This window comes from Lottia gigantea (genome assembly GCF_000327385.1).
Source record: "Lottia gigantea unplaced genomic scaffold LOTGIsca_199, whole genome shotgun sequence".
Taxonomy (NCBI): domain Eukaryota; kingdom Metazoa; phylum Mollusca; class Gastropoda; family Lottiidae; genus Lottia; species Lottia gigantea.
Window position 1 is genome coordinate 39657 of NW_008708395.1, and position 26877 is coordinate 66533.

General features: G+C 34.3%; 2 protein-coding genes across 2 annotated transcripts; one reads left to right on the plus strand and one right to left on the minus strand.

The window, feature by feature from the left end:
* Positions 1-3321: 3321 nt before the first annotated feature.
* LOTGIDRAFT_201834 (hypothetical protein) lies at positions 3322-21601 on the plus strand. Its single transcript, XM_009053064.1, has 18 exons — positions 3322-3647; positions 7159-7260; positions 7924-8106; positions 8488-8619; positions 8909-9020; positions 9550-9632; positions 10453-10596; positions 10895-10987; positions 11507-11653; positions 12220-12383; positions 12782-12896; positions 13632-13733; positions 13991-14197; positions 14424-14645; positions 15106-15233; positions 15783-15917; positions 16595-16661; positions 17041-21601. The coding sequence occupies exons 1-18, from the start codon at positions 3402-3404 to the stop codon at positions 17215-17217; spliced, it is 2559 nt and encodes an 852-aa protein (XP_009051312.1). The 5' UTR covers positions 3322-3401; the 3' UTR covers positions 17218-21601.
* Positions 21602-21931: 330 nt separating this feature from the next.
* On the minus strand, positions 21932-25823 carry LOTGIDRAFT_239144 (hypothetical protein). The gene is made up of 5 exons (XM_009053065.1): positions 25524-25823; positions 25288-25365; positions 24613-24958; positions 23631-23855; positions 21932-22655 (listed from the first exon to the last, which is right to left on the minus strand). Exons 1-5 carry the CDS (start codon positions 25758-25760, stop codon positions 22441-22443), a joined length of 1101 nt encoding a protein of 366 aa, XP_009051313.1. The 5' UTR covers positions 25761-25823; the 3' UTR covers positions 21932-22440.
* Between the last annotated feature and the right edge of the window lie 1054 nt (positions 25824-26877).

The following is a 26877-nucleotide window of genomic DNA, read 5'->3' on the forward strand; positions in this document are numbered from 1 at the left end:
CTAATCTAGGCCTAGTCAAATCGCCCACATTAACCCCTTTGGTGCCAGTGGGGTATAAATTGTTTCGGGCCCATTTAAACCCCCGTGTTATTCTTTTTTCGGGACCATGTTGTGTTGAGAAGATGCGCAACGAAGTGCTCTTTCATTTCATATGCGGAAACCATATCTTGGAATAAGCTTTAAGCCTTTCCTGAGCTAACCCTAATTGGTTTGTCAAAACTAGGGTTAACCCCAGGGTTAACCCTCGCTAACCCCAAGTCTCGGCGGCCCAGTGGTCTGCGCACTTGCCTGGCAACTTTGAGGACCCGGGTTCGAGTCCCAGTTGAAGCTTTTTTGAAAATTCTTTTTTTTGCCAAGTCAAACACCGTCTGTTCTATCATGATAGATATACCAAAGAGGCCCGTGAGTCTAGTCAAGTCTAGAACGGCCTAAATCTAGGCCTAGTCAAATCGCCCACATTAACCCCTTTGGTGCCAGTGGGGTAGAAATTGTTTCGGGCCCATTTAAACCCCCGTGTTATTCTTTTTTCGGGACCATGTTGTGTTGAGAAGATGCGCAACGAAGTGCTCTTTCATTTCATATGCGGAAACCATATCTTGGAATAAGCTTTAAGCCCTTCCTGGGCTAACCCTAATTGGTTTGTCAAAACTAGGGTTAACCCCAGGGTTAACCCTCGCTAACCCCAAGTCTCGGCGGCCCAGTGGTCTGCGCACTTGCCTGGCAACTTTGAGGACCCGGGTTCGAGTCCCAGTTGAAGCTTTTTTGAAAATTCTTTTTTTGCCAAGTCAAACACCGTCTGTTCTATCATGATAGATATACCAAAGAGGCCCGTGAAGTCTAGTGAAGTCTAGAACGGCCTAAATCTAGGCCTAGTCAAATCGCCCACATTTAACCCCTTTGTGGCCACGAAATGTTCCGGGGCCCATTTAACCCCTGTGTTATTATTTTTTCCGGGCCATTTTGTGCTGAGAAGATGCGCAACGAAGTGCTCTATCATTTTAAGTATACAAAAGAGGCCTGTGAAGCCTAGAATGGCCTAACCCTAGGCCTAACCAAATCGTCCACTTTTAACCCTTTTGGGCCACTGGGGTATGAATTGTTTCGGGGCCCATTTAAAGCCCTGTGTTATTATTTTTTTCGGACCATTTTGTGTTGAGAAGATGCGCAACAAAGTGCTCTTTCATCTCATATGCGGAAACCATATCTTGGAACAAGTTTTAACCCTCTCCTGAACTAACCCTAATTGGTTTAGCAAACTAGGGTTAACCCCAACCTTTACCCTAGGATTATTTCAAACTGCTTCAGGATCATATAACGCATGGAAATGCTCACAGGACCTTTGTTTATCGTGTTATCCTTGACCATAGCACTGACAAAGGGAAACCCAGCCTGTAATACCATTAAGCAGAGAGGCAAAATGGGAAAGGGTGATAGGGGCAATAACACACTGGCTTTGTGTTGACTCGGTTGAATTCTTCTCTGCCGCAGTGGAAGTCTACTCTATACCATTTCCAAATAATGAGGAGTATTTAATATGCACTGTCTATAGCACCTAGGTTTGTTGTCCCATCCTAAAAACACTTTTTCCATGTTGGCCCATCCAACCTGGAAAAATTGGGTTGAAAAATCTGAGGGAATCATCTCATTAGTCAGGGATTGAACCTTTTACCTAATAATTTTGCTTTATGTGCCACTGCTGTTCCCCATGAGCATGATATGAATGTAAATTGGGTCCTAAGAATCCCCTTGAACTCTGAGCTCCTAGAGAATTTTAAATTATGGTTGGACAAAAATAATGACAGACAATCCACCAAAACTTTTAATAATTTTACATTCTCTTCAGTTTAATAAAAAATTCACATGGAGTCTTATACTTGATAAATATTAATATTGTCTCTATTCTAAATGACGTTGTTGTCTGATGTTACTACATTCTTTCTCCAATCTTTAATTTTCAATATCAATATAATAACTGGTATATTAATAACGAATGTTATTCCTGTGAAATACGCCATTTTCTCCTGAAAAAAAAAGAAATGCGGATCAATACAAATGTTAACAAATTTCGGAAACAATTTTAGAAGGTACCATATTAAAATTTCTTATGAGTCATTTTCAGCCAACTTTTTGAGTACGAGAAGAAATATTGTAAAATGACTTACATCTACCAAACGCCATAATTACATTAAGTAATTGATTTGTAAACAACTTGTCTTTTGATTTGTAGACATGTATGTCTTTTGATTTTTTTGTAGACAAGTTGCTTTTTGTTTTGTAGACATGTTGTCTATTGAGATGTAGAGTTCTCTTATGATTTGTAGACAAGTTGTCTAAGCTTATTGTTTATGTAGTTATCCTGCTTTGAGGAGCACAATACTACCATTAGGCCTTCCAAAAGAAAGCCAAACTGCCAAAGTTGAAAACCTGACCTGCCGAAGCTAATAAAAGTCAAAACAGAATAACTAAGAACACGAATCTTGTCGAACTTCATAACTATATCGCCATCTCCAGGCTACGATTGAACTATCAATAATAAGCTTACGTATTCTTACAATTTATCTAATAAGACAAAATGTAAAGATGTGCTAAAGTTGAAAGATGTCATTCTCCATAGGTCTTAATTAATATGTCTAGACAATGCCACAGCTATACCAACTGCTACTTCGGAAAAAATTCACTTTTTTTTCCTTCCTTCCTTCCTTCCTTCCTTCAAGTGTTCAAGAAAGGAAAGACCTCTAAAATTATCTAGTAAGTACACTTTAAGACACTTACTGCGTAGGTTATGGGATATCTTGGCACGCCAGATTCTGAAGCTTTCTGTGTACATGTTCTTAAAATTGGCGATAGCCGCAAACTTCGAATTAATGCTCCTGACATTTTCAGAATTGGTTTGGTTGTGAAGAGAGTTATGAACTTGAAAGTCAAAGAACGGCGGAAGTGAGATACAGTCGATAGTCCCGCACAAAATATGACCGGAATGGTCAGGTTAATGATTTGCTTCATTCGAATAGCATCTTCATTCGTATTTGCCTATAGTGATAAAAGGGTCGTATTTACGGAGCCAAAGGAAGACCCATATCCAGACGACGATGATATACGAAACTGTCCGAACTTTTCAGTAAATGAATAAAATGAAGTTAAAACGAAAATGGTTACAAAATAGACAAGCTAATTACAGTTTCATTGTGAACACAACTATTTCAGATTCGAATGCAGCATAATATTGGCCTTGGGAGAAGTTTGACTGTATCAAGGGAGGTCACCGTTGAACCAATGTCAATGACAGTGAGGCTTCGTCCTTGAGAAGTAGGGCGACTTTACCTCTAGCAGACGCAACCGGGAACCTGTGCATCAATAATTTTGTTAATTTTATCAGGTACACAAGTATTGCGCCTGTCTAAATGGCTTCTAAACCTAAATCCGATCATGATAAACGAAAGCAAATTAGTATTAGAGGAATTGCACCGGTAGAAAATGTGGGAAATGTGAAAACAAGTTTCAATCGCCATCTTCATTACACTTTGGTGAAGGATAGAAATGTCTCCACTCCGAGAGATTATTATTTTGCTTTGGCACACACTGTCAGAGATCATTTGGTTGGAAGATGGATCAGAACACAACAATATTATTATGAAATAGATCCTAAGGTAATGACATCTTTTTATATTCGTGTTAAAAAGGCACTTTTCCTTGCTTTGTGAATTTGTTTGAGTTTCACAATGACAATCCATATGAAGATCATCCCAACAAATGCAATTTTGCAAGTCATTCACCATTCCTAATTTGGAATGACAAATGACTTGCAAAATCACCTAGCTTGTTTATTGCAGTTAGATACAAGAGATATTGGAGTGAAGCTTGCCTTGAATAGTGACTTGGTGGCAACACTAGTACAGGTACTAACTAGGCTGACTATGCAACTCTGGCCTGGTCTAGACTCCTTGCTAGAGTGTCATTATTATGTCCAAGACTGTCATGCTACTTGGAATAAATTGTAATGTTTCATGGGATCAGAAATTTCAATACCTGTAGGGGAAACAGAACAATTTTGAAATAGGTTTCTTTATTTTACTTTTTTTCAAAGATTTTACAAATGAAATAAATCTTAAACTTGTCTTGATTCAAACAGTGAACTAATTGAATTATTATAGTATAATTAAAGTTCACTGTACAGTAGACTCTACACAATGATGTTAATTGTAATGTTTTGGCAGTTTAACAATATTTCAAAGCAACTTGAGTTATGTAACAGGTCTTGTGGGTTATAATTAGAAACATGCGATTGACTAACAATATGTGTAGGTCTAGATCTATTAGAACTGTACTTGTAGTACTTAGTTAAAGTGCTTTGTCATCAAAATTTATGATATAAGCTTATGCATTAAGTGAGGTCCTGATGATTAAGGGATTTGGTGTTGACTAATACCATATTAATATGTCATATTGATAAAGATAAAGAAAACTATTACTTAAAAATTGATGATATATTAAAATGTAGGATTTAAGAATTTCATTTTCAAAATTTGTTGACCCCCTTTTTATTTGGGCCATTTGTCGCGTACCTATCTAAACAATAACTGATAGATAAATTTAATATTTACTTTAAGAAGGAAATCCTGTTAAACTATTTTGATATTGTATTACTCAAAGTTCAGTAGGCCTTCAAGGATCCTGTTTAGTAAGCTTATTACTCAAGGTTCACATGGCCTTCGAGAATCCTCTTACCTAATCTTATTGTCGGTGTTTGAATCTTTTGGCCATGAATTGATCACATTTGATGCACGTTCCATTTTTGATAAGCCTTTATTCAAATACAAAATAACCTGTAATTTTTATACATGCACACTTAAAGGGATTGTAAAGAGGTTTTCTAATATTTTTATGTGTATCATGCACACTGAATCATCAAATTGCACCATTCCCATTTTATATCAAATGTCACTAATCGCCAAATATGCTTTATCACATAAGTCCCTTTCAATTAGTGACGTCTTCAAACGCTTAGCTTATAGTGGAATTGCAGGAATCACAAATGTCTGATTGAAAATTGGAATGTTGCAAATTGATGCTATCAGTGTTCCCAATACACATAACAAATCTAGTAAACTTCTGTACAATCCCTTTAAGCTTTTAAAACATGTGAAGATCAATTGAAAGTTTCGATATGAATAAAGGCCATGACCTTCAGAATACTTATATTTCTAAAAAAAAAATATTCTGTAATTTGTATATGCACATATTAGCTTGATGGTTTAAATTACGCTGCAGCTTGGCTTTTAAAACACGAGAAGACCACATGAAAGCTATGATATTATTAAAGTCTATGCATGATCGTGTCCTTCACTGACCTTCAGAAAATTATTATTAACTTCAGCTTGTTAGACCCAAATGCTTGCTAACCTAGACCAAGAGGTCTTAGATGGTTTGATCTAGTGGTTTGATATGGTCCGAATTTTCAATTTATTTTCTCCCTGTCAGTGTCATGCAAGTTTGTGCTGCCGACATGAAGAAATGTCTAGTCTCTTAAATGACATTATACATCTCTCGACAGTTAATGATTTACTGGCATGCTGGCAAAATTTCCCTTATTGTACACTCAACAAAGATGTCTATATTCATTACCAGTAGCCAAAACAGGAGCACAAAAGTAGAATTGAAACCTTTATTTCATTTGACTAAAATACTTCTATGTTAAAGGGACAGATGCACCATTTTTTTTTACCAATTATACTTTAGTCTCCGAAATGTGAATTTTTTAACCAAGCTAATCAGTAACAGTGTTCACAGCTCACCATCAAAATTTGAGCCTTCAAATCCATATGTGTCCAGAATTATCTGTGTTTAAATGTTAAAATGAACACTCATTAATTTAAGATACTCTGTGATATATAGAAAAGACATAATAGAAATAGCAAAGAAATTCCTAGTTTAAGATTTTTTTTGAAGGAATTATTTGATTTTCCTACATTTCTAGTACCAGTACTTCTGAAGACTATATTTACAGATATTCAAGACTCAAATCAATCCCTCAAAATGGGGCATCTGCCCCTTTAAGCCTTAACCCTTCCAGAATTGAAAACTTATGTCAAGAATCTATAGGCAAAAAAGACACATGAACTTACTGACACTTATTTAGAAGTAAAACAATGAAAAAATGTCAAGTCCATTCTTTATGTAATTGCACATCTGGGGTTCATTTAAAACATTACGGTAACAAGATTAGCCATTTAATTTTAGGGAATTATAAAGAGGTTTTTTGAACATTTTTTCTTTGTTTTGATGACACTGAGGACCTCTGTGGGTCTTAGACTTCCACTAAAATTAATAGTAAGCTTATTATGATGTAGCTCTAACAAAGGCCCATAGATATTATTAACAGCTTTTGCAGTAGTGACATGTTTATACAGTTCAGTATGGTGGTTATGAATACATTATGTTTCTATATGTATATATTATATTCAGGGTTCAATTTAGATTGAAAAATTGTATTTGAAATTTATTTCACCTAATTTAGAGTTTTGGTTTATCAAGATTAATTTTGATTTACAATTCATAAAAATTTTATAGCAATTTGAAATGCTCCGGTTGTAAACTTGATCTATCTTGCCAATGATGTTAGTTCCTTAAGGCAGGCCTGTGCAACCTACGGCCCACAAGATGATTTCGTGCGGGCCACGGCGTCATGTAAAATTTGAGGGAAATGTAGCCCACGAGCAATGATTCATTGATAGTTAGTTGCGTGGCCCACGGCCTACTCACATCCCTCAAATATGGCCCACCGTTGCGGAAAGGTCGCGCAGGCCTGCCTTAAGGTTATAGAGACTGCGGAGAGTTGACCTTTATTTCTAGATTGGGCAGAAAATTCTTGAAAAATATCTAAATTTTATTTGATACGTAGATTGTTTTGATAAATTTTAATTTTTGCTATAAATCAAAATGATTACCAAAAATATGATGCATACCTCTAAAATTGAACCCTGGGTATATTTATTGTCAACTAAAATACTAACTGTGTAAAATGCCTTTATTCTATTCATTTAATCTTATTCTATTAATATATTTATATTCCTATTAATTTTATTCATTAATTTATTCATTTATATATAATATATAATTTTATTCATTCATATTCTAATTTATTCTTTCATTCATTTGCAGAGAGTGTATTACCTATCATTGGAGTTCTATATGGGAAGAACATTATCTAATACAATGGTGAATCTTGGTATGCAGAGCGCCTGTGATGAGGCTATGTATCAGGTAATTAGATCTATATATATATATCACTAACTAGCCCAACACTGCACATTTGATAATAGCCTAAACACATGTATCGGTTTATATTAACAAGCCAGAAATTGACCTCCCCCCATTTACCTTTAGAATGGATTTCTTACTTGGTCATTCTTGAAACAGAATAGACATGTATTCCAAATGAAAAAATTCTGGCCATGAAAAATAATTACACAATATGTTATATTCATGACTACATACATCGTGTCCAAACTACGCCCCCATTTGTCACATTTCCACCAGACAGTGGTGATACAAAATTACGTATTCATAGATCAATACTGTCCAATCAAAATGACCCGTGCTCTATATTGCGTATGCAAACAAAACGAAAGCAGCATGTCATTAAATATTTGGATGGCGGCAAAGCGATGTATTTTGATACCTGACCTCATTTCCACTCTACAGATCTGATTGGTCAGATTCAAATAGCACCAATCTCATTTCCATGCCCACAAACCTAAGTGTAGTGGGCTTAGTTTAATACGGGTTAAAAAGAACATGTCAAAGTAAGTATTCGAGATACAATGGACTACATACATATTGATAATTTTTCAATTTTGAATTACCGTAAAGTACAAAAAATTATTATGCAATTAACCTAACCTAAATTTGTTTGTATTTTTCTAGTTGGGTTTAGATATTGAAGAGTTAGAAGAAATTGAATTAGATGCTGGATTAGGTAATGGTGGTTTAGGTCGTTTAGCTGCTTGTTTTCTAGACTCTATGGCTACACTAGGTCTAGCTGCCTATGGTTATGGTATACGTTATGACTATGGTATCTTCTCTCAAAAACTCGACAATGGATGGCAGGTCAGCCCATTTTCTTAGTCACTCATGTCCATTTTGGAAATCTCAAATTTGTCAAATGATTTACAAATATTTATAATTATATTGTTTGACTCTCAAGAACTCTTTTGTCAAGACAGTAGGAATTAAATAAAAATGATATTAGCTATGTAGACTCTCTGAATGCCTGGTTGACATACCCAGTAGTACAGTGGCATTGGTTGATTTAGAGGTTTAGCATGCTCTACCTATAATTCTTTGGACATGGACTCAAACCCAAAGCTAATAACCTTATATATATCTAAGAAAGACCTTCGGAACAACATTGTTCATTAGAAAGAATCATTTGCAGTTGGATGTGTATTGAATATACCAGATACTTATTATTTGAATGTATTATTATAGTTGGAAGAGCCTGATGATTGGTTACGTTATGGTAATCCCTGGGAGAAAGCTAGACCAGAATATATGTTGCCCATTAACTTCTTCGGTCGGGTTGAACAAACTGATAGTGGAATGAAATGGGTGGACACACAGGTAGGTAGTGCTGATATACTGTTATATATCCTTCGCTCCTGTCTGGATTTCTACTATTTGAGCAAAAGCATTTGCGTCTCAGTTTTTTGCTGAATATTTTGATAAGTAATGTTTAAATTGAATTAAATGTATTTAGTAACAATTTCTAGAAATATTAGAAATGGAAAAACAGAACCCTAAAAAAAATGTTGTTACTCAGAGTTTCAGGCTAAGCGAACTTCAGACAACTGATCTATATACATATAATTCAGCCTACATCTCTAGTAATAATTTCTATGTTATTTTGTAGATTGTGTATGCTATGCCCTTTGATAGTCCTGTACCAGGTTATGGTAATAACACCGTAAATACTCTACGTTTGTGGTCTGCTAAGGCACCTAATAACTTTGATCTTCGATTCTGTAAGTATCTTTAATATACTTCCCATACGACAAGCCAGACAGGGTATACTTGAAACCTCACTTTTGATCTCTCAGTGTTCGTAGCAATGTCAAAGTAGAGCTTAAATTTTGTCTTCAGATTTGTTCATGATATTGTCATTATTAATACACAAATCTGGAATTTGTGGAACCACAGATGTCAAACTAAAAATCATTATGGTAAGCAGTTGCTTGCTGAACTGAAGGTCCAGGGTTCAGGGTCCTTGCATATGTCAAGATTATACATTCAAAATTTTCAACCCTTTTTCCCTGTGCCAGACTTGCAGGTTGGAGAGGCTGAGAAGAAAAGTCGATCAGACAGGACTGAGGCCTCATGTTCATTAGGCTGTATACTGTACATGTATGTTAAATATCCTTCAACAGTCAGAAATTAAGAAAGAGTTAGCTCTCCTGGCAAAACTTCCTTCAACTTACTCTACATTGACAATGTCTGTCTTCATAAGCCCAATCAGGGACAGTAGGATGTAAAACTCATTTCATTTCATTTCAGTTAACAATGGAGAATATATTCAGGCTGTATGTGATCGTAATTTAGCTGAGAATATATCAAGAGTGCTGTATCCCAATGATAATGTAAGTATATATTGATATCTAGATTATTTATCTAAGGTTATGACTCAGTAGTTTATCTGATAATTTATCATTGATTATTGTTGACTGGTCATTTTTAACTTTCCTATCTTAAAGGGACAACAGTTTAAAAAATGATACTCTGTGCATAGCATGTGTTGAATATACTAAGTTAGTATTACTAATTATCTGAACTGAAAAATGAAATCCAAAATGACCATTTTGCAATATATTGGAAGCAGTTAATGAACATATGTGGAATTATATTAACCATAAGTGAGGAAGTATTTCATTATAAAAGTGGTATCATTATTAGTGTTGAGTATCGCCAATAATACCCTGCTACGATAGGTATCACGATACAAAGGCCAAGATACGACACGTTTCTTGATATGAAGTAATTGGAAAAAATTAACATTTTATCTTCAAAGTTTCAATATATATTGATTTATAATTTTGTAAAGTTCTATGATTTTTTGTAATGTAGTTGATAGAAGTGGTTATTGTCCACTGTCTTATAAATAGTTTCTATATATATTAATTCATAACTTTATAACTGTGATGTTTGGTAATATAGTTGATAGGAGTGGTTAACGTCCACTGTCTTATAAATAGTTTCCAACAATTTCAATCAAGTCAGTGAAAAACAAATTGTGATTTCATTCGCTAACTTATAAAAATCCTCACTTTTTTAAGCAATGAGAGGTATCGTCAAGTATCGATACAAGACACGATACATGTTTGGTGGCTTGTCGTATCGCGATACATCGATTCCCTGATAAATAGTGCCAGCATTAATCAGTAAGTTATTTTTGAATTTCAGGTATTTGAAGGAAAGGAATTAAGATTGAAACAAGAATATTTCCTGGTAGCAGCAACTCTACAAGATATCATCCGAAGATTTAAATCTTCTAAGTTTGGTTCTCGTGAATCTGTCAGAACATCTTTTGATACCTTCCATGAGAAGGTTGGTTTAATCTGTCTTCATACCTCCACATTCTACTCCTGTCACTGCCTCCAGTTGTATTAAAATCAAACCTTCATTCCGTTTTTCTATATTTTGTAATATTGCCACTTCAGTTAGGGTCTTAATGACAGACCTTGTGAATATTCATTTGTTTGATGAAACTGCCAGCCAATCAAATTTCTTCCCTCTCCAATGCTGGGAGTTTATATTAGACTAGTTTATCAACTATAGAACTTTTGATAAAAATAATTGGAAATATTTATAACATCATTTAATAATGTTTGTGTTTTTGTACTAGGTGGCTATACAATTAAATGATACTCATCCATCGTTAGCTATACCAGAGTTGATGAGAATATTTGTTGATATTGAGAATATGTCTTGGGATAAGGTAATTATTTTTGTTACTTTGACTAGTGAAGATTTGTTCATGATAAAGATTTGTCAAAACATTTGCATTTGTAGTCATGTACATGCATTATGTTCTAAACAAATGGCGAAGAGTAACCTGGTCCTTGTTTCTCAAATATTTGTACAACTACTTGCACTTTAAGTGAAGAAAATCGTATGCAATTGAAAGGAAAATAAATCTTATTGGATGATGATGTTCTATCAAGCAGAAGATAAAACTATCCGAGGTGATTATCAAACTGGTTTGATATTATAATCCTGGCAGGGATGCTATAATCTTGTTGTGGAAGCATGGGCACACGCAAGATTTTACTCAAGACTCTAATCGGCGACAAAAATCTTCGACCAAGACAACTCATGTGCCAACACCTTAAGAAATTTTCATAAAGTAGCATAATCTATGTGTAGGGTACTTTCTTGATGGAAGGTTTTGATGACAAACCCATTGCAGAGTGTCAATATGTTTTCCAAGACATGACATTTGTTTTTAATTTGACAGGCCTGGGAAGTAACCATAGCAACCTGTGCTTACACCAACCATACAGTATTACCAGAAGCTTTAGAGAGATGGCCATGTTCATTATTAGAACGTGTCCTGCCACGTCATCTTCAAATTATTTATGAAATTAATCAGCGCTTTATGAATGTAAGTTTATTTGATTAAATGTACATAGTTAACCCTTTCAACATCATCAGTAGACAGGTCAACTTCAGCTATCTGTAACTCTGCTGATAATATTGCCATTTTTTATTTGTTCTTGAATGTTCTTGAGAGTTTTTAACCCAACCCTTAAAGGGATTGTAAAGAGGTTTTCTAAATTTTGTATGTGTATAGAGGACACTGATAGCATCAATTTGCACCATTCCAATTTTCAGTCAGATTCTGCAGTCAGATGTCTGTGGTTCCTGCAATTCCACAAAATTTAAGTGTTTGATGACGTCACTAATGGAGAAATTTGCTTTATCACATACGACCTTTTCAATTAATGACGTCATCAAACATGTAGCTTTATTGGGAACGCAAGAAGAACATGCATCTGATTAAAAATAGGAATAGTTCAAATTGATGCTATCAGTGTCCCCGATACACATAAAAAATTTAGAAAACTTCTTTACAATCACTTTAAGAAGACTGTTCTTATGTTATCAAGAATGTAGCTATGCGAATACAACCCTAGAGAACTAATCTGTCATTATTTTGTAATTGTATAGTTAATCCGAGAGAAGTACCCAGGTGATAATGATAGATTAAGAAGAATGTCAGTAGTAGAGGAAGGTGGAGAGAAGAGGATTAACATGGCTTATCTTTCTATTATTGGAGCACATGCTATCAATGGAGTAGCTGCCATTCATTCAGAAATCATCAAGGCTGACACGTAAGTCTGTTGTTACCTTATTTGAAATAAAATAAAATGGAGTTTTATGTACTGTTTTTTTCATTAATATGTCTGAAATCATTGTATATATAGAAATACTATGAATATTTGCTCCACCAGTTGATAGAGCTCAATTTGAGCTATCCGTAACTCTTTTCAATATAACAATCTGATGTATTGTTCTCCAACAATTCAACAAAAATGAACTGAATCAATACCATTACAGAATAAATGACAATTTAAATTTGTGCATTATTAATTTCTTGAATTGCAAAAAATATTGAAAAGTACTGGTAATAAATATTGATAAAGGAAATTGAGATTTACTCTTGTCTCAGTGTCTGCTAGTCCAGCTCCCTTAGTCATCTCCTGTTAATAACGTAATTGATGTGTTTCAGATTTAAGGATTTCTACGATGTATTTCCTGAACGCTTCCAGAATAAAACCAATGGTATAACACCTAGAAGATGGTTGTTATTATGTAATCCTGGTTTATCTGATGTTATTGCTGAGGTATGTTCAATGTATTGAAGCCGTGTTGGTTAAGCCAGCTAAATTATAAGGGCCAAGTCTTTAAAGTGATACTATGTCTCAAGAGTGGTCAATATGAGTATATATTCATCAGTGAACTTACCTGGTGTCATAAAGTTACAACAGATTCCCTGTAAAATCTGGAAAATTGATAAAACTAAGTAATTATTGAAAAACGCTTAATCTTAATATTACGTATTTTTCAATAGTTTATTACATTTTTATGGATAATTACTTAAGTTTTTTGGATTTATTGGATTATATAAGGATCCTGTTATGTTATTTATTATCTACTGATAAATATATAAGCTTATGCACAATGGCCAAGTTTTAAAATTTTTAAATTTTATGTTCATTCTAAGACCTAGTATTCCTTTAAGATTTTGACAATAAATCAAAGCTTAAAGTTGTGCGCATTAAGGATCCCTAGACACATGGACACTCTTGGGTACACTGTCTTAGCAAAAATTCCCCTATTTCACAATCAGATGTGTTGATCATCTTTGATGTAATGAGGTTCAGAAAAGTAGAATGCTTGTTTCACTTCATTCTATTTTAAAATGGTAGAAGCCTCTCATGTTTTAGAAAACTAACTGTATGGCTTTGAGTTTGTTTACAATTTATAAAACCAAAATTTGTATCATAAGCAGAAGTTGCTGCAGTTTAATTTCATCCTGATTTATTGTGTATGTAATAAATTGTTGTTATATTTTTCAGAAAATTGGAGAAACCTGGGTAACCAACCTATCTGAATTGAGACAGTTAGAACCATTTGCTGATGAGGAAAATCTTCTTCGACAGATCATGAAAGTTAAACAGGTAAGATATTTATATTTCATGTGAAAAAATGTCATATTGTTGAGATGGAGCTATTAACCAAAGCATTATGCTACAGACTGTTCATATCAACCATTCTATAATAGTTGAAACCTTGAAAAAACCTTCCCTCATTGTAGACTGCATATCTTTGCAAGTCTTCATCGGCCAATTAGGAGGTTAACTCCCATTCATTTACAGATCAGCCTAATGAATAGATTCTGATTCAGTTGATTTCAACGACAATTTTTGTTTTGTAGGAAAATAAAATGAAACTAGCTGCCCATATTCAACAGAAGTACAATGTTACAGTCAACCCAGCTTCCATGTTTGATATGCAAGTTAAAAGAATTCATGAATACAAACGTCAACTGTTGAATTGTTTCCACATCATTCACTTGTATAATCGTATCAAGAAAGATCCGTCTGCCAAAGTCGTACCAAGAACTGTTATGATTGGTGGAAAGGTTTGTTTCTTTTTTTACATCATCGATCAAGGAATTTGACGTAGAGTTGACCTTCAAAAGAATGGTTAATCAGAGTGTCTCCCCCTGTCAGTGATAAAGGTCGGATGGCTGACATAGAAAATAGGTCTAGTCATTCAGATGGGATTATAAACTAAGGCCACACGTGCTGTGTAAGAAATGAACGGGAACTGGTAACCAATGTAATTTATGTGTGAACTATTTTCAGGCTGCCCCAGGATACCATATGGCTAAATTGATCATTAAGTTGATTAATAATGTAGCTAGAGTGGTAAATAATGATCCTATTGTGGGGGACAGACTGAAAGTGGTGTATCTTGAGAACTATAGAGTGTCACTAGCTGAAAAGATCATCCCAGCAGCTGACTTGAGTGAACAAATTTCAATGGCTGGTACTGAAGCTTCTGGTACTGGTAACATGAAATTTATGGTGAGTTGAACAGGGATAGTGATTATCCAGCCTTGTCTGACTGCTGGACATAAATGTCTATGTGTTTAACTAATGATATTGTAACTGCTTCTACACGATGGAGGGGGAGCTCCGGTGACTCAGTGAGTTAGAGGCTTGCACGCTAACCTGAAGATCCAGTATTTAATCCATTCATAGGTGAAGATAGTGCATTTGGATTTTTCAACCTGGTTTCCCTGTTTCAGTGATGCAGTTTGGAATCGCTGACATTGTGAAGGCTCTGTGTGCTACAGACTGCCTTTAAAGATCGCTCGACATTTGGAATTAAATATGAGAAGGCTAATGCTGCTGTCCTGGCAAAATTTCCCTCATTGCACAGTGCATAAAACTGTCTGTCTTTGTTAGCCAATAAGGTCCAAAAATATTAGGACTTCAACCTCCATTTAATTTTCATTTTATAACCATTGGTGTGGTATTTCAGTTAAATGGAGCATTAACTATTGGTACATTAGATGGTGCTAATGTTGAAATGAAAGAAGAAATGGGTGATGACAATATATTTATATTTGGTATGACTGTAGAAGGAGTAGAGGAACTGAACAAACGAGGGTCAGTATTAGTGCTGGATAATGTCGATACATTGTGTATCACGATTAAAGTGTCAAGATACGATGTATATAGAAATACAAGTGTTAAGATATGATGTGTATAGCAATACAAGAGTCAAGATACAATGTGTATCGCAATACAAGTGTCAAAATACGATGTGTATTGCAATACAAGTGTCAAGTTACTATGTGTATCGCCATACAAGTGTCAAGTTACAATACCTATCATGATTCAAGTGTCAAGATGTGATGTTATCACGATACAAGTGTCAAGATTCAATGTGTATCACGATACAAGTGTCAAATTATCTCAATCAAGATAAATTTTCATTGTTAAATTAAATATGTTGATCTAAAAGGAATATTAACTTTAAATTCAGTTTTATAAACCAATCAGATTACTGTCTGTATTTGTCTAAAATTTGGATTGTAACTTTAAGTTTTCCTGAAACAAGTTCCTTGTCTTATATTATAAAATATTTGGACGATCCGACCCTGCCTATGACAAAGGCTAGCTGAACTTGAACAATTTTGACCATTGATTTTTCAGTTATAATCCACGATCATACTATGAAAAGAATGCTGATTTAAGACAAGTTATGGATCAAGTTAATACTGGATATTTCTCTCCTGAAAACCCTGATCTCTTTAAAGATATCTTTAATAATCTCATTCATACAGATAGGTAGGTATTGTCTTCAATTTGTTTCAATTGTCAATCGACAATTTATAGTTAAAGGATGGAACAAAAGAGGTTTGCCTCGAATACACAACCAAGTCTTCCATTCTTCCACAGAATAAGCTTTAACAAAGATGCTGAGAATTGCTGAATTATGGCTTCTGTTAAGGTCAAGTTTTAGTCATTAAGTAGTTTTAAAGGGACAGTTGCGCCATTTTTGGAGGGTTGATTTGAGTCTATAATATAAGCTTATATATAAATAGTCAAAAATATTTCAAACTAGGAAAATTACTCACTATATATCTTATCTCTTATCTATCTATCACAGAGTATCTTTAATTGACCAGTTGTCGTTTTAACATTAAATTGCGGATAATCCTAGACACATGGATTTGAAGGCTCAAATTGCGACGATGAGCTGTAAACACTATTACTGATTGGCTTAGCTAACACAAATTTTGTTTCTGAGACCAAAAGTATGATTGATCAAACAGAATGGCACACATGTCCCTTTTAATAGTTGACATATATCCAAAAATCAAAAAAAGATTTACCATACCCCAGAAACCATCAAGCTATCAGAATGTTGTACACACAGAGAATAGTAAATTCATCTTATGATTTGTTACCCTTCACAGCCTACTTCAGTAATATTCTATCATTATATCATTATATCATTATAGATTCAGATTACTAGCTGATTATGAAGCTTATATTGAATGTCAAGATAAAGTCAGTGATCTCTTTAAGGTAAGTTAGGAATTTTAGGTTGTAACATTGGGGTTAAGTAATGTTACGAAAGCACAGGCACAGGCATGCAGGCTTAATCTCTAGTAAAAGAGTATTGTTTGTTATTTCAATAATGTAAGGGGTGTGGCTATGTTGAAAATTTGACCTTCACTATCATAAGAATTGTAAAATTGCTTGCTACACAAGTTATGCTCAAATTTCTCAGACACTAGGCACATATTTCTGAAACGATCTGAGCACAAGATATCATAAAAGGGTGTTACAGGTAAAGAACTTGAGAACACCCTAGTAATAAGATTGTTTCGAGAATACAGGGCTTTGACTTTACGGAAACTATGGAACAATTTTCTAAATGTCAACACTTTGATTCCATTTTCAGGATCAACTGGCATGGGCTAAGAAATGTCTGTATAATATTGCCGCCTCAGGTAAATTTTCTAGTGACAGAACTATCGGAGAGTATGCCAGAGATATATGGGGAGTGGAACCAACCACTGTTAAACTACCAGCACCCCATGAGCATGCCGACAATAGCAACTCTGTACCTAACCCTTAAATAGTTTAATAATCCTCATTGTGATATTAAGTTTTTCTACTCTTAAAACAGGTTTTTATTTACTGCTTATTGTGATCGGTATATGCATTAGTTGGGACTCTTTTCTTACATTTTGTGATGATTAATAAACGCGTAGTGAAATTAGACTAATTTTTCTTAGTAAAACTTACAAATTTTTCACATTTTATAGAGGAAAGTTATAGAACTTATTATTGATTTTTTTTATGACAATAGCTTGTTAATGAAATTCTTTGATTATTCCTGGAAATAACTCTTTGACTAAAGACCAGCTAGTAGACAGGATCTGTAGAAAGATTATCACAGAATTTCATGCATTTTTTAAAATCATGTGAAAAAAAATAAAATATTAAATACTGATTTTTGAATTTATGAAAATATACACTCTTCAATATTGGCTGAATTTTGAAATGTCTTGATTTTCGCCGAAGTCAAAATATTTCTTAATTGTAACCACATGTATTGCAAAATCCTTTGTAAGATATTGTAAATATGCTTTAATATTATTTCTCCATTTAAGCCAACATACTTATATCTGAATTATGGTACAAATATAGTAGGGTCTCTTTAATACCTTAAATGTATGCTTGTCTAGGTTTTGTAACAAAGTTTTTTGTAATGTGATCAAATTTCGTGCCCCATTATTTAATTTCCTAGTCTTTTATGTTATGGTATTACATGTAACGGGGTTGTTATTTAATTTATTGACAAAGGTTATTGGGACAAAGCCATTAACCAAAAACTTCTAACTGTGAAAATTGACTTTTAAGTAGAACTGTTTTCTATTATGTGATAATTATGACTAAATGCTTTATCGTCAGGTTTTTTTTTTGATGAAATATTTACCATTGATTAATGACATCGAAATTTATCATGACAAGTTTGCCTTTATTTTAAACATGTCTGCCATTCCATCTATAGCTTCACACTGAAGAACGGGTTGAAACTGGAGCTATAGTCGTCTGGGGCTATTGTCATCTTGGGCTATTGTCATCTGGAGCTATAGTCACCTGGAGCTATTGTCATCTGGAGCTATAGTCATCTGGAGCTGTTGTCACCTGGAGTTATAGTCATCTGGAGCTATTGTCATCTGGAGCTATTGTCATCTGGAGCTATTGTCATCTGGAGCTATAGTCATCTTGCGCTATTGTCCTCTGGAGCTATAGTCGTCTGGAGCTATAGTCGTCTGGAGCTATAGTCGTCTGGAGCTATTGTCGTCTGGAGCTATTGTCGTCTGGAGCTTTAGTCGTCTGGAGCTATAGTCATCTGGAGCTATAGTCATCTGGAGCTGTAGTACTCTTGTGCTATTGTCTTCTGGAGCTATTGTCCTCTGGAGCTATAGTCATCTGGAGCTATAGTCGTCTGGAGCTAAAGTCATCTGGAGCTATTGGCGTCTGGAGCTATTGGCGTCTGGAGCTATAGTCATCTGGAGCTATAGTCGTCTGGAGCTATTGTCGTCTGGAGCTCTAGTCATCTGGAGCTATTGTCGTCTGGAGCTATAGTCGTCTGGAGCTATAGTCGTCTGGAGCTATAGTCATCTGGAGCTATTGTCATCTTGAATATTGTCATCTGGAGCTATAGTCATCTGGAGCTATTGTCGTCTGGAGCTATTGTCATCTGGAGCTATTGTCATCTGAAGCTATAGTCATCTTGGCATTGATTGGAAGAAATTCACATCATACATCAATGAGGTTCTTAGTTGTCAATGCTAAATAGATTCAGACTCCAAAACCCAAAATCAATATTTTGACAGTTTAGGCCATACCCTTTGATAAGCGAACACAATAGTGATCCAGTTTACCATTATTTGGGCTGTACCATAAAAAGAATGATTAAAATATAACAAAAAGTACCTTTGAAAGGGCAATGGGAATTCTTGTCAATCAAAAATTGTATGCTACCTACAAATTCAGAAATCTGGATAAATTTATCAGTAAGCGAAGTAAATCTAAATTGACCTTTACTTTACATATTTTAGTACCAGCATAGGTAAATACAGGTAAAGTTATTTAGTGAACAAATTTTTTTTTTTGTGTCAAGACTTATCGTTTTTTTCACTTGTGTATTTGTTTTGAAATCCATAGTTATGCTTTAAACCATCTTTTTACTTTGTTAACTACTATTACTCCCTTTCTGCATTGTACATGATACCAAAATAAAGTAAAATTCTGCAACACAATTTGAAATCTGAATGCCAAGAATAAAAGGAGCGAGTTTTTGAGTTTGACATTTTGAAAATACCTACAAATTTGATAGTGGTTCATTGTTTGTAACCAATGAAGATTTTGCTGTATTTTGGTTTGACTTTTTTTGTTGCATACATCTGTAGCAATTTTTTTTTCGTGATTTTGTTTTTCTTTTCTATCATTTGTTACTTCTAGCCAAAGAGTTCTATAAGAAATTGAACAGGGTACTGCCAGTATTGTTATTGTGTTTTGAATTTGTTCAGAAATCCAGTAGAATTATGGTTTTCATGTAAGAAGAGCTAGTTAGAAAGTGCAAATAATACTTTGAAACTGTTATCAGAAACATAGCTTTTAGATTTAAGATCATTGTATTTGATTGGTCAATTTTCTTTGTTGTCACTAACTTAACCAATCAGGTTGCTTAATTAGATCACTGAAGTAAGGAAGTTCAAGTTTAGAGTGTTAGTAGTAGAATTGTTTTGTAAAAGAGTTGATGCTTGCTTATTTAATGCAATGATAAATAACTTTTTCCTCTTTGGATATTTTAATTCTGTCTGAATGTTAGCACTTAGTCCTCGCTAGATCTGTGGAACGCTGAACTCAAATTTGCTCAAACACCAGAAGAATAACTTGTTATATATTGTGATATTGTTTGTTAGATATTAGATTACAAAAATAAATTCCTTGCTAGTGTTTTCTTATATTAAAACGACAATGCCAGACCGATTATCAGTTTCCTGGCAATTCTGGAATGTATGGAATCACTTTAATGATAGTATTATTTTGTCTCAAAAACCAGTAAATGGTTTTAAAATATCAATGTCCTTTTACATTCAAAACATACGAAATTTTCCCATTGTACAAGATATTTATTTGAAATCTTTTGGATAAACTAGGTTAAGATATATACTTTATTAACGAAAGCTTTACAAACTTACAGACAATGAAAGCCATTGCTCTTACAGCATTCATAGTATATGTTACATCTTGACAATATATATATTTGAAAGCTAGGATTGTTATTAATGTTTTATTTGTTTTTTTTTTTTGGTATAACCATAATGTATTAATGACTGGAATAAATTTATTAACCATCTTTGATATCTCTATTACTATAGCTATTTTGTTTCATTTATTTTCTGTGTGTTACTTCACTCCAAGATCTAAAGATTCCATTCAGTAGACACACTTTAGCTACCAAATAACACACTAGTTAACAGTTTAAAAGCGTACACTGCTAAGTTGTATAACACCGCTTAAGCCCAACGCAGACGAGGAACATTTTAAGCGAACAATCGTAAAAATTTTGTTTCGATCATTTTTTTCACCGTCTGCGGATTACATTTATCGACGAAAGACCAATCAGCGATCGAAGTCAGACCACATGACACTCAAAATGGCGACATCCAGTGAATCCACCAACACAAAACTTTGGGCTCTGGAGAAGGAGCAGATTCTAGTAGATATGTGGTCGCAATCTGCCTGTTTGTGTATGATTTCTTCGCCGACTATTCAGATAGTAACAAGAAGTACGCTGTGATGCAAGAAATAGCACAAGCCCTGGAAACAACCGGTAAATTTACAAGGTTGTCGAACACACCCTGCTCTTTACGACGTTGAATCCAGGTACGGACCTAAATGCTCCTATTTCGCCGTCTACGTTGGTGTCTTTTTTTAAATTAATAAAATAGCTAAAGCAATTTTACATAACCTTCTGGACGTCGCCATTTTGAGGTCATGTGATTTTCCGTGACACTGGCGTATTGTTCGAGCTAAATATTCGTCGTCTGCGGAATTATGTTTGTCGTCTGCGGATAACGGAAAACAAATATATTTGTTCGATGTTCTTGTTCGTCGATAGAAATGTTCCTCGACTGCGTTACGCTTTATAAGTGTGCAGTATAAATTTGTATAACACCACTTATAAGCGTACACTGCTTTTGTAAAACACCACTGACAAGTGTACACTTTAAATTTGTATAACACCACTTACAAGTGTGCACTTAAAATTTGTATAACACCACTTATAAATGTACACGTTAAATTTGTATAACACCACTTAAAAGTGTACACTTAAAATTTGTATAACACCACTTACAAGAGAACACTTTAAATTTGTATAACACAGCTTAAAAGCTAAACTGCTTAGTTGTATAACACCACTTACAAGTGTACACTTAAAATTTGTGTAACACCACCTACAGTGTTCACTTTGAATTTGTATATCACAGCGCTTAAAAGCGTACACTGCTAAGTTGTATAACATCACTTACAAGTGTTTACTTTCAATTTGTATAACACCACTTTATAGTGTACCGTACAACAACTTACAAGTGTACATGTTAAATCTAAAAAAATACATATTCATACACACATAGATGACTCGATACATCATAATACATTACAATATATCAGACATATACCAGACATTATCCGAATTTTGCAATGCAGAATAAATTGAAAAGCGTGCACATAATCATGGACATAAATAAGTCTAACTACAATAAAATGCAAGTAATAATATTTTCTTATCTACAAATATTAGAAAAATTCATCAAAACATTAAGAGGAAATTAGGCAGTAAACTGATATCATAGGCCTTGTATCATAATGTCATGATTTGCAAATCATGCATTAATATCTGTGTGTAAATATAATATTACTTTTTATGCGTCACATGACAAATTAAATGGTGACCTCCAGTGATGTAATGTGGAGTGCAGAAAAAGGAAGAGGAATTAATTATGTTATGAGAGTCTTGAAAACCATTCACCATAAAACCAAAAGATATCCTAGTGCAACTGCACTTTTCGCTTTTTTCTGGACCATATTTTTATCATGTGACTAAGTGTCTTGCATGGGAGTAATTTAATTTTCAGGGAGTTATTGAATTCAACGTCAAATAGTTAGGCTGAAGTACCAGCTAAGAAATTCACTCAGTCTGTCCTTAGCTTATGTTAGAACCTTGTTCAGACTTCTCTGCATATCAAAGGCTACGACCTTGACTTTGAAAGAGAATTTATGCAGCAAAATTGATAAGGAAAGCAGACAGTTCTTCAAAAGTGTTTCGGTTAAATTGACAGTCATAAAAACCTTTTTTACTGAAATATGCCATATCTAATATAGCTGATAGATGGCTGTATTCTGAAGATAGCATCTGTTCACTTTTAACTTTGTTTAAACTATGTTCATCTTTATAATGTATTACAACCAATACTGTACCTCTTCCACAATCTGTAATCAAATGAAATGGAATTTTGCATCTCATGAGGCACTAGCAAGGCAAATCTGATCATTGGACGTGATTATCGTGCCCACATACCATCTGTGTGTCACATCTAAGGAACAGGTTGGGAAAAATATGCCTAATTAGACACGACATAAAATGGAGGCTTGCATACTTTTCAACACCTCATTTCATATTTGGCAAATTGAATTATTTTGGCACTGCCTTCGGCAATTGAAATGAAATCGAAGTTATCATAGTATCTCAATGAAGTGAAACTGCTATATGCAGTGTGCAATGAGGAAGATTTTGCCAAAATGGCATCAAGAGCCTACTTTTATTTTGTTTCAAATCATTTGCCTATAGCAAATTGTTTGTTTCGTCCCATCCAAGCTTTTATTGTCTGAGCAATGTAAAAGGTTTTTTGAATTTTGTCAATTATTATAATGAGAATTGGAATAGCAGCCTCAAAATAGTACTGTTCATCTTATAATGTCTTTGCGACAATAAACACTTTTTCCACCTCAGTCCCAACAGTTGTTTTCATTATTTGCCAATCACGTCTGACTGACAAACTAAAGTCAAGCTGCAAACATGACCTTCAGGATATCAGTGCAAAACTATATTATCTCTAAAGGTACTGGCTCATGAGTGGTCTAGGTTAGAGTCTTGTCTTGAGTTTGAATAACTAACACGGGCAGCAAACGAGGAGACAAAAATCTCCAGTCAGACGGTTCCGACCTTGTTGATAATTACAATTGAAAGGAAAAAGGAATCTGATTGGATGATGACCGTCTGTCTTGCAGAAGATAAAACTATCGGAGACAAGTATCATTATAAATCCTGTCTGTGACTCCATAATCTTGTCGTGGAAGCACGGGCACACACAAGATTTTACTCAAGATTCGAGTTGGAGACAAAAATCTCTGACTAAGACCACTCGTTTGCCCACACCTTAAGACCAAAAGTGAATCCACACCTACCCTGTATAGCAGAAAAGACTGATCTAACATCAGTTCCTAGTCTGGAGAAGGAAGGACATAAAACAATAGATGGTTCTCTCAACTGGTTCTGTTCATGGGCATGTATTAAGTTATAGGTCAAGTCAATGCGTTTTCTGTGTAATTTGGTCTGCAACTCTTTTTTAAAACTATCTTCAATACTTTCAATAATACTTGATCCTCCTGGGCTATATAGATCAACACAAACTGCAAAACCAAAGTTTAAAAAAAATAATATTTCAAAACATTAAAGGGACAGATGCGCAATTTTGGGGAATTGATATGAGTGTTGAATATATATTTTAATAGTCTTCAGAAGTACTAGAAATGTTCAAAAATTGAATATTCGAATTTCTTTTTCTGTATATGCCTTTTCTATATGTGACAGTGTCTCAAGAAAAGACAACTCGTCTTTTAAACTTTCAAACGGGGATAATTCTGGACAAACATAGATTTGAAGGCTCAAATTTCTATGGTGAGCTATGAACACTATTTCTGATTAGCTTAGCTAAAATATTTCCGTTTTTGAGGCTAAGGTATGATTGGTCAAAATATGGCGCACTTATCTCTTCAAGACAAAATTAAGATTAACATTGACACACAATTCCTCGTAGACACTCTAGAATAACAAATTTTATTACTTTTGTTATTACGTGTTCTTTTATTCTTAAACGAAAATCAAGTTTGAATTAGAGTGCAGAGTCATTAGTCATATCCCAGAAAAATGCACATTCTTTTGATTCCTTATTTTCAACTAAAGAGTGTCAAGGTTAAATGATGAAAAATGGAATTGATTTAGTGCATTGACATATATTTTGCAGCAAAAATGTATAAAATGACATCTGAAATTCCTTAGAAATGAAGTGTAGGTCCAAAACTGTTTTTCTTTTCTGGGTGAGCAATTGATGTGAGTGCGTAGAGGAAAACAATGTACATCAAAGCCCTTCGCCATTGGCCTACTCACCTGTTTTTCTTACAATAGTCAAGCTATGCTGTGAAGGAATTTGTAAAGCTGCTAACTGCCGTTTTAATTCTTGAACCTCATCTGACAAACGGAAATTTTCTTCGTGTAGTTTCAAATTTTCCATTTCCAACGAACTGAAAGTAACAAAACTCTTTTCTTCTTCATCAGTTTGTGTTTCTTGACTAAAAGATTCTTTATTGTTAAGACCATCAGTCTGGGTGGAGGCCATGTGCATAAATTTATAACGTCTGGATTGTTTTCGTTCTTCTTGTAGTTTACCTATTAGTATATGTTGAATTTCTAATCTTTTCTCAAGTTCTTTCATTACTGATGTTGGTGACCTAAGCTAAAATATAAAATAAAAATAAAAGATAACTTGCAAGGCAAGGTGACATAAGCCAACTGGCAGTTCTTAGAAATGTGTTTTTATTCAAAAGCTTGATTTGATGTTTTTGACTTAGTCAAGGGCAATAACTCAAAAAACTTGTACAAGATATCCAATTATTGCCACATTCAAACTTGACTGAGATCACAAAAATAAATACACATGTACCTACACCAAGTTTTATCAAGATCAAATAAAGACTGTAGCGTAACCTTTGCCAGCCTGCCAGAAATGTGAGTGGATGGACAAAGGCAAAATCATTTCATTTTCATCTCTTTGTAGAGACCTACCTGTTTTCTATAATATATTGGTGCCCCTAGCACATCCCCTTGCCATCCATAACCAAAGTTTTCATCAGGTATCAAAAACTTCAAATCAATTCAATTTCATTAAAAAAAACAGTACCAACAGAGTTAAGAACAACTTGAATCTTTTAACAAATGCAGCAGGGTCGGGCCTAGGTCAAGCCAAGGTCTCTTTTGACGTTTTTCCTTAAAATTTTAGAAAATATTTCAAAATATCATACCAAAGATAATTCTATACTCAGTCTGTCTATATTTTCGTAGGCATAATTAGATGATGAAGTTTTAGGTTCACCACTTTCATCCACATCACTATGATCATAATGGTGGTCATCTCTAGACATTCCATTTTCCACGGCCGAATACCTCGACTTCGAACTACCACTTCCTGGAGTTGAGGTTGATTTATAATCGGTTTTTCCCGTAAAAAAAGGCATTGGCCAACAGTTCATCCCATGCATATGGATAATCGAAATTAATGCCAATACTTTATTGTAAAAAGAACAAGAAGGGTATAAGTTCCGTTCCTTTCCCCGAAAATGACATCTCTACTTGTACTTTCGGTTTCACATCTGACACATGACTTTGATTGACAGTAAATGGACACGCCCACTTCAGATAGTGTAGGCCTCTATCAAAACTTACATTTTACTTCATTTAGAACGACTTCAAAATAATTTGGTCTTTGAGGAGGCAGAAAACTGCAAGTTATAAACTCTAACATGTCCAAATGTTTTCAATAAGCCAGCCCTGCAAAACCTTCTTCAGTTCGGCAGAGATTGATTCATTTACAGTGTCTTAATACAAAATCAAAAAGATATAGGTTTTGATACGTTTTTAGCATCTCAAAATGGTCAGAAATGAGTTCTTTAAACGAAGGAGTTCAAAATCTGAGCCCCAGCACCAATTCATTCCTGTTGTAGGCTAATGTATTTGATTTCGAACTAGGCTAAAAGTCCGCATTAGCCTATTCTTTACCCTTTTTAGAAATTTACAAGGAAGTTCAAGAAACTTGAAGTTGATATTTCTTTAAAGGATTGATATTAAAAATGCTATCTGTGTCTCTATATATTTTTGAAGTGATTGTAAAGAGGTTTTCTAAATTGTGTATGGAGGACACATCAGTTTGCACCATTCCAATCTGTGGTTCCTGCAATTCCATTCAAACTAAGATGTCACATACCGCAAAAAATAACAAAGAAAGAGACATAACAGGTGAACAATTTATACAAATATCAGATTTTAACAAATATCATACAATCTTCAAATTAAACATGTTTTAACAAAACAAAAGTTTTAACAGTGTATATAAAATATAAAATTTCAACATGAATTCCAAACTTAAAGGGATTGTAAAGAGATTTTCTACATTTTTTATGTGTATCAGAGACACTGATAAAATCAATTTGCACAATTCCAATTTTCAATGAGACGTCTGTAGTTCCTGCAATTCCACTAAAACTAAGTGGTGGATGAAGAAATATGCTTCGCGATTAGCGACGTCATCAAACACTTAGTAAGAAATTCCACTAAAACTAACGTGTTTTATGACGTCACTAGAGGGAAGCTACTGTTAAT

Bases quoted from the DNA above. Each gene is read 5' to 3' on its own strand.
- LOTGIDRAFT_239144 (XM_009053065.1), bottom strand. From the start codon at position 25,760: ATGCATGGGATGAACTGTTGGCCAATGCCTTTTTTTACGGGAAAAACC. The intron at 25,366-25,523 runs GTATGATATTTT...ATTGATTTGAAG, and splicing joins TGAGTATAGAATTATCTTTG to TTTTTGATACCTGATGAAAA. The intron at 22,656-23,630 runs GTAGGTGTGGAT...ATTTGATTACAG, and splicing joins AGTCTTTTCTGCTATACAGG to ATTGTGGAAGAGGTACAGTA.
- LOTGIDRAFT_201834 (XM_009053064.1), top strand. From the start codon at position 3,402: ATGGCTTCTAAACCTAAATCCGATCATGATAAACGAAAGCAAATTAGT. The intron at 8,107-8,487 runs GTCAGCCCATTT...GTATTATTATAG, and splicing joins AACTCGACAATGGATGGCAG to TTGGAAGAGCCTGATGATTG. The intron at 11,654-12,219 runs GTAAGTTTATTT...GTAATTGTATAG, and splicing joins TTAATCAGCGCTTTATGAAT to TTAATCCGAGAGAAGTACCC.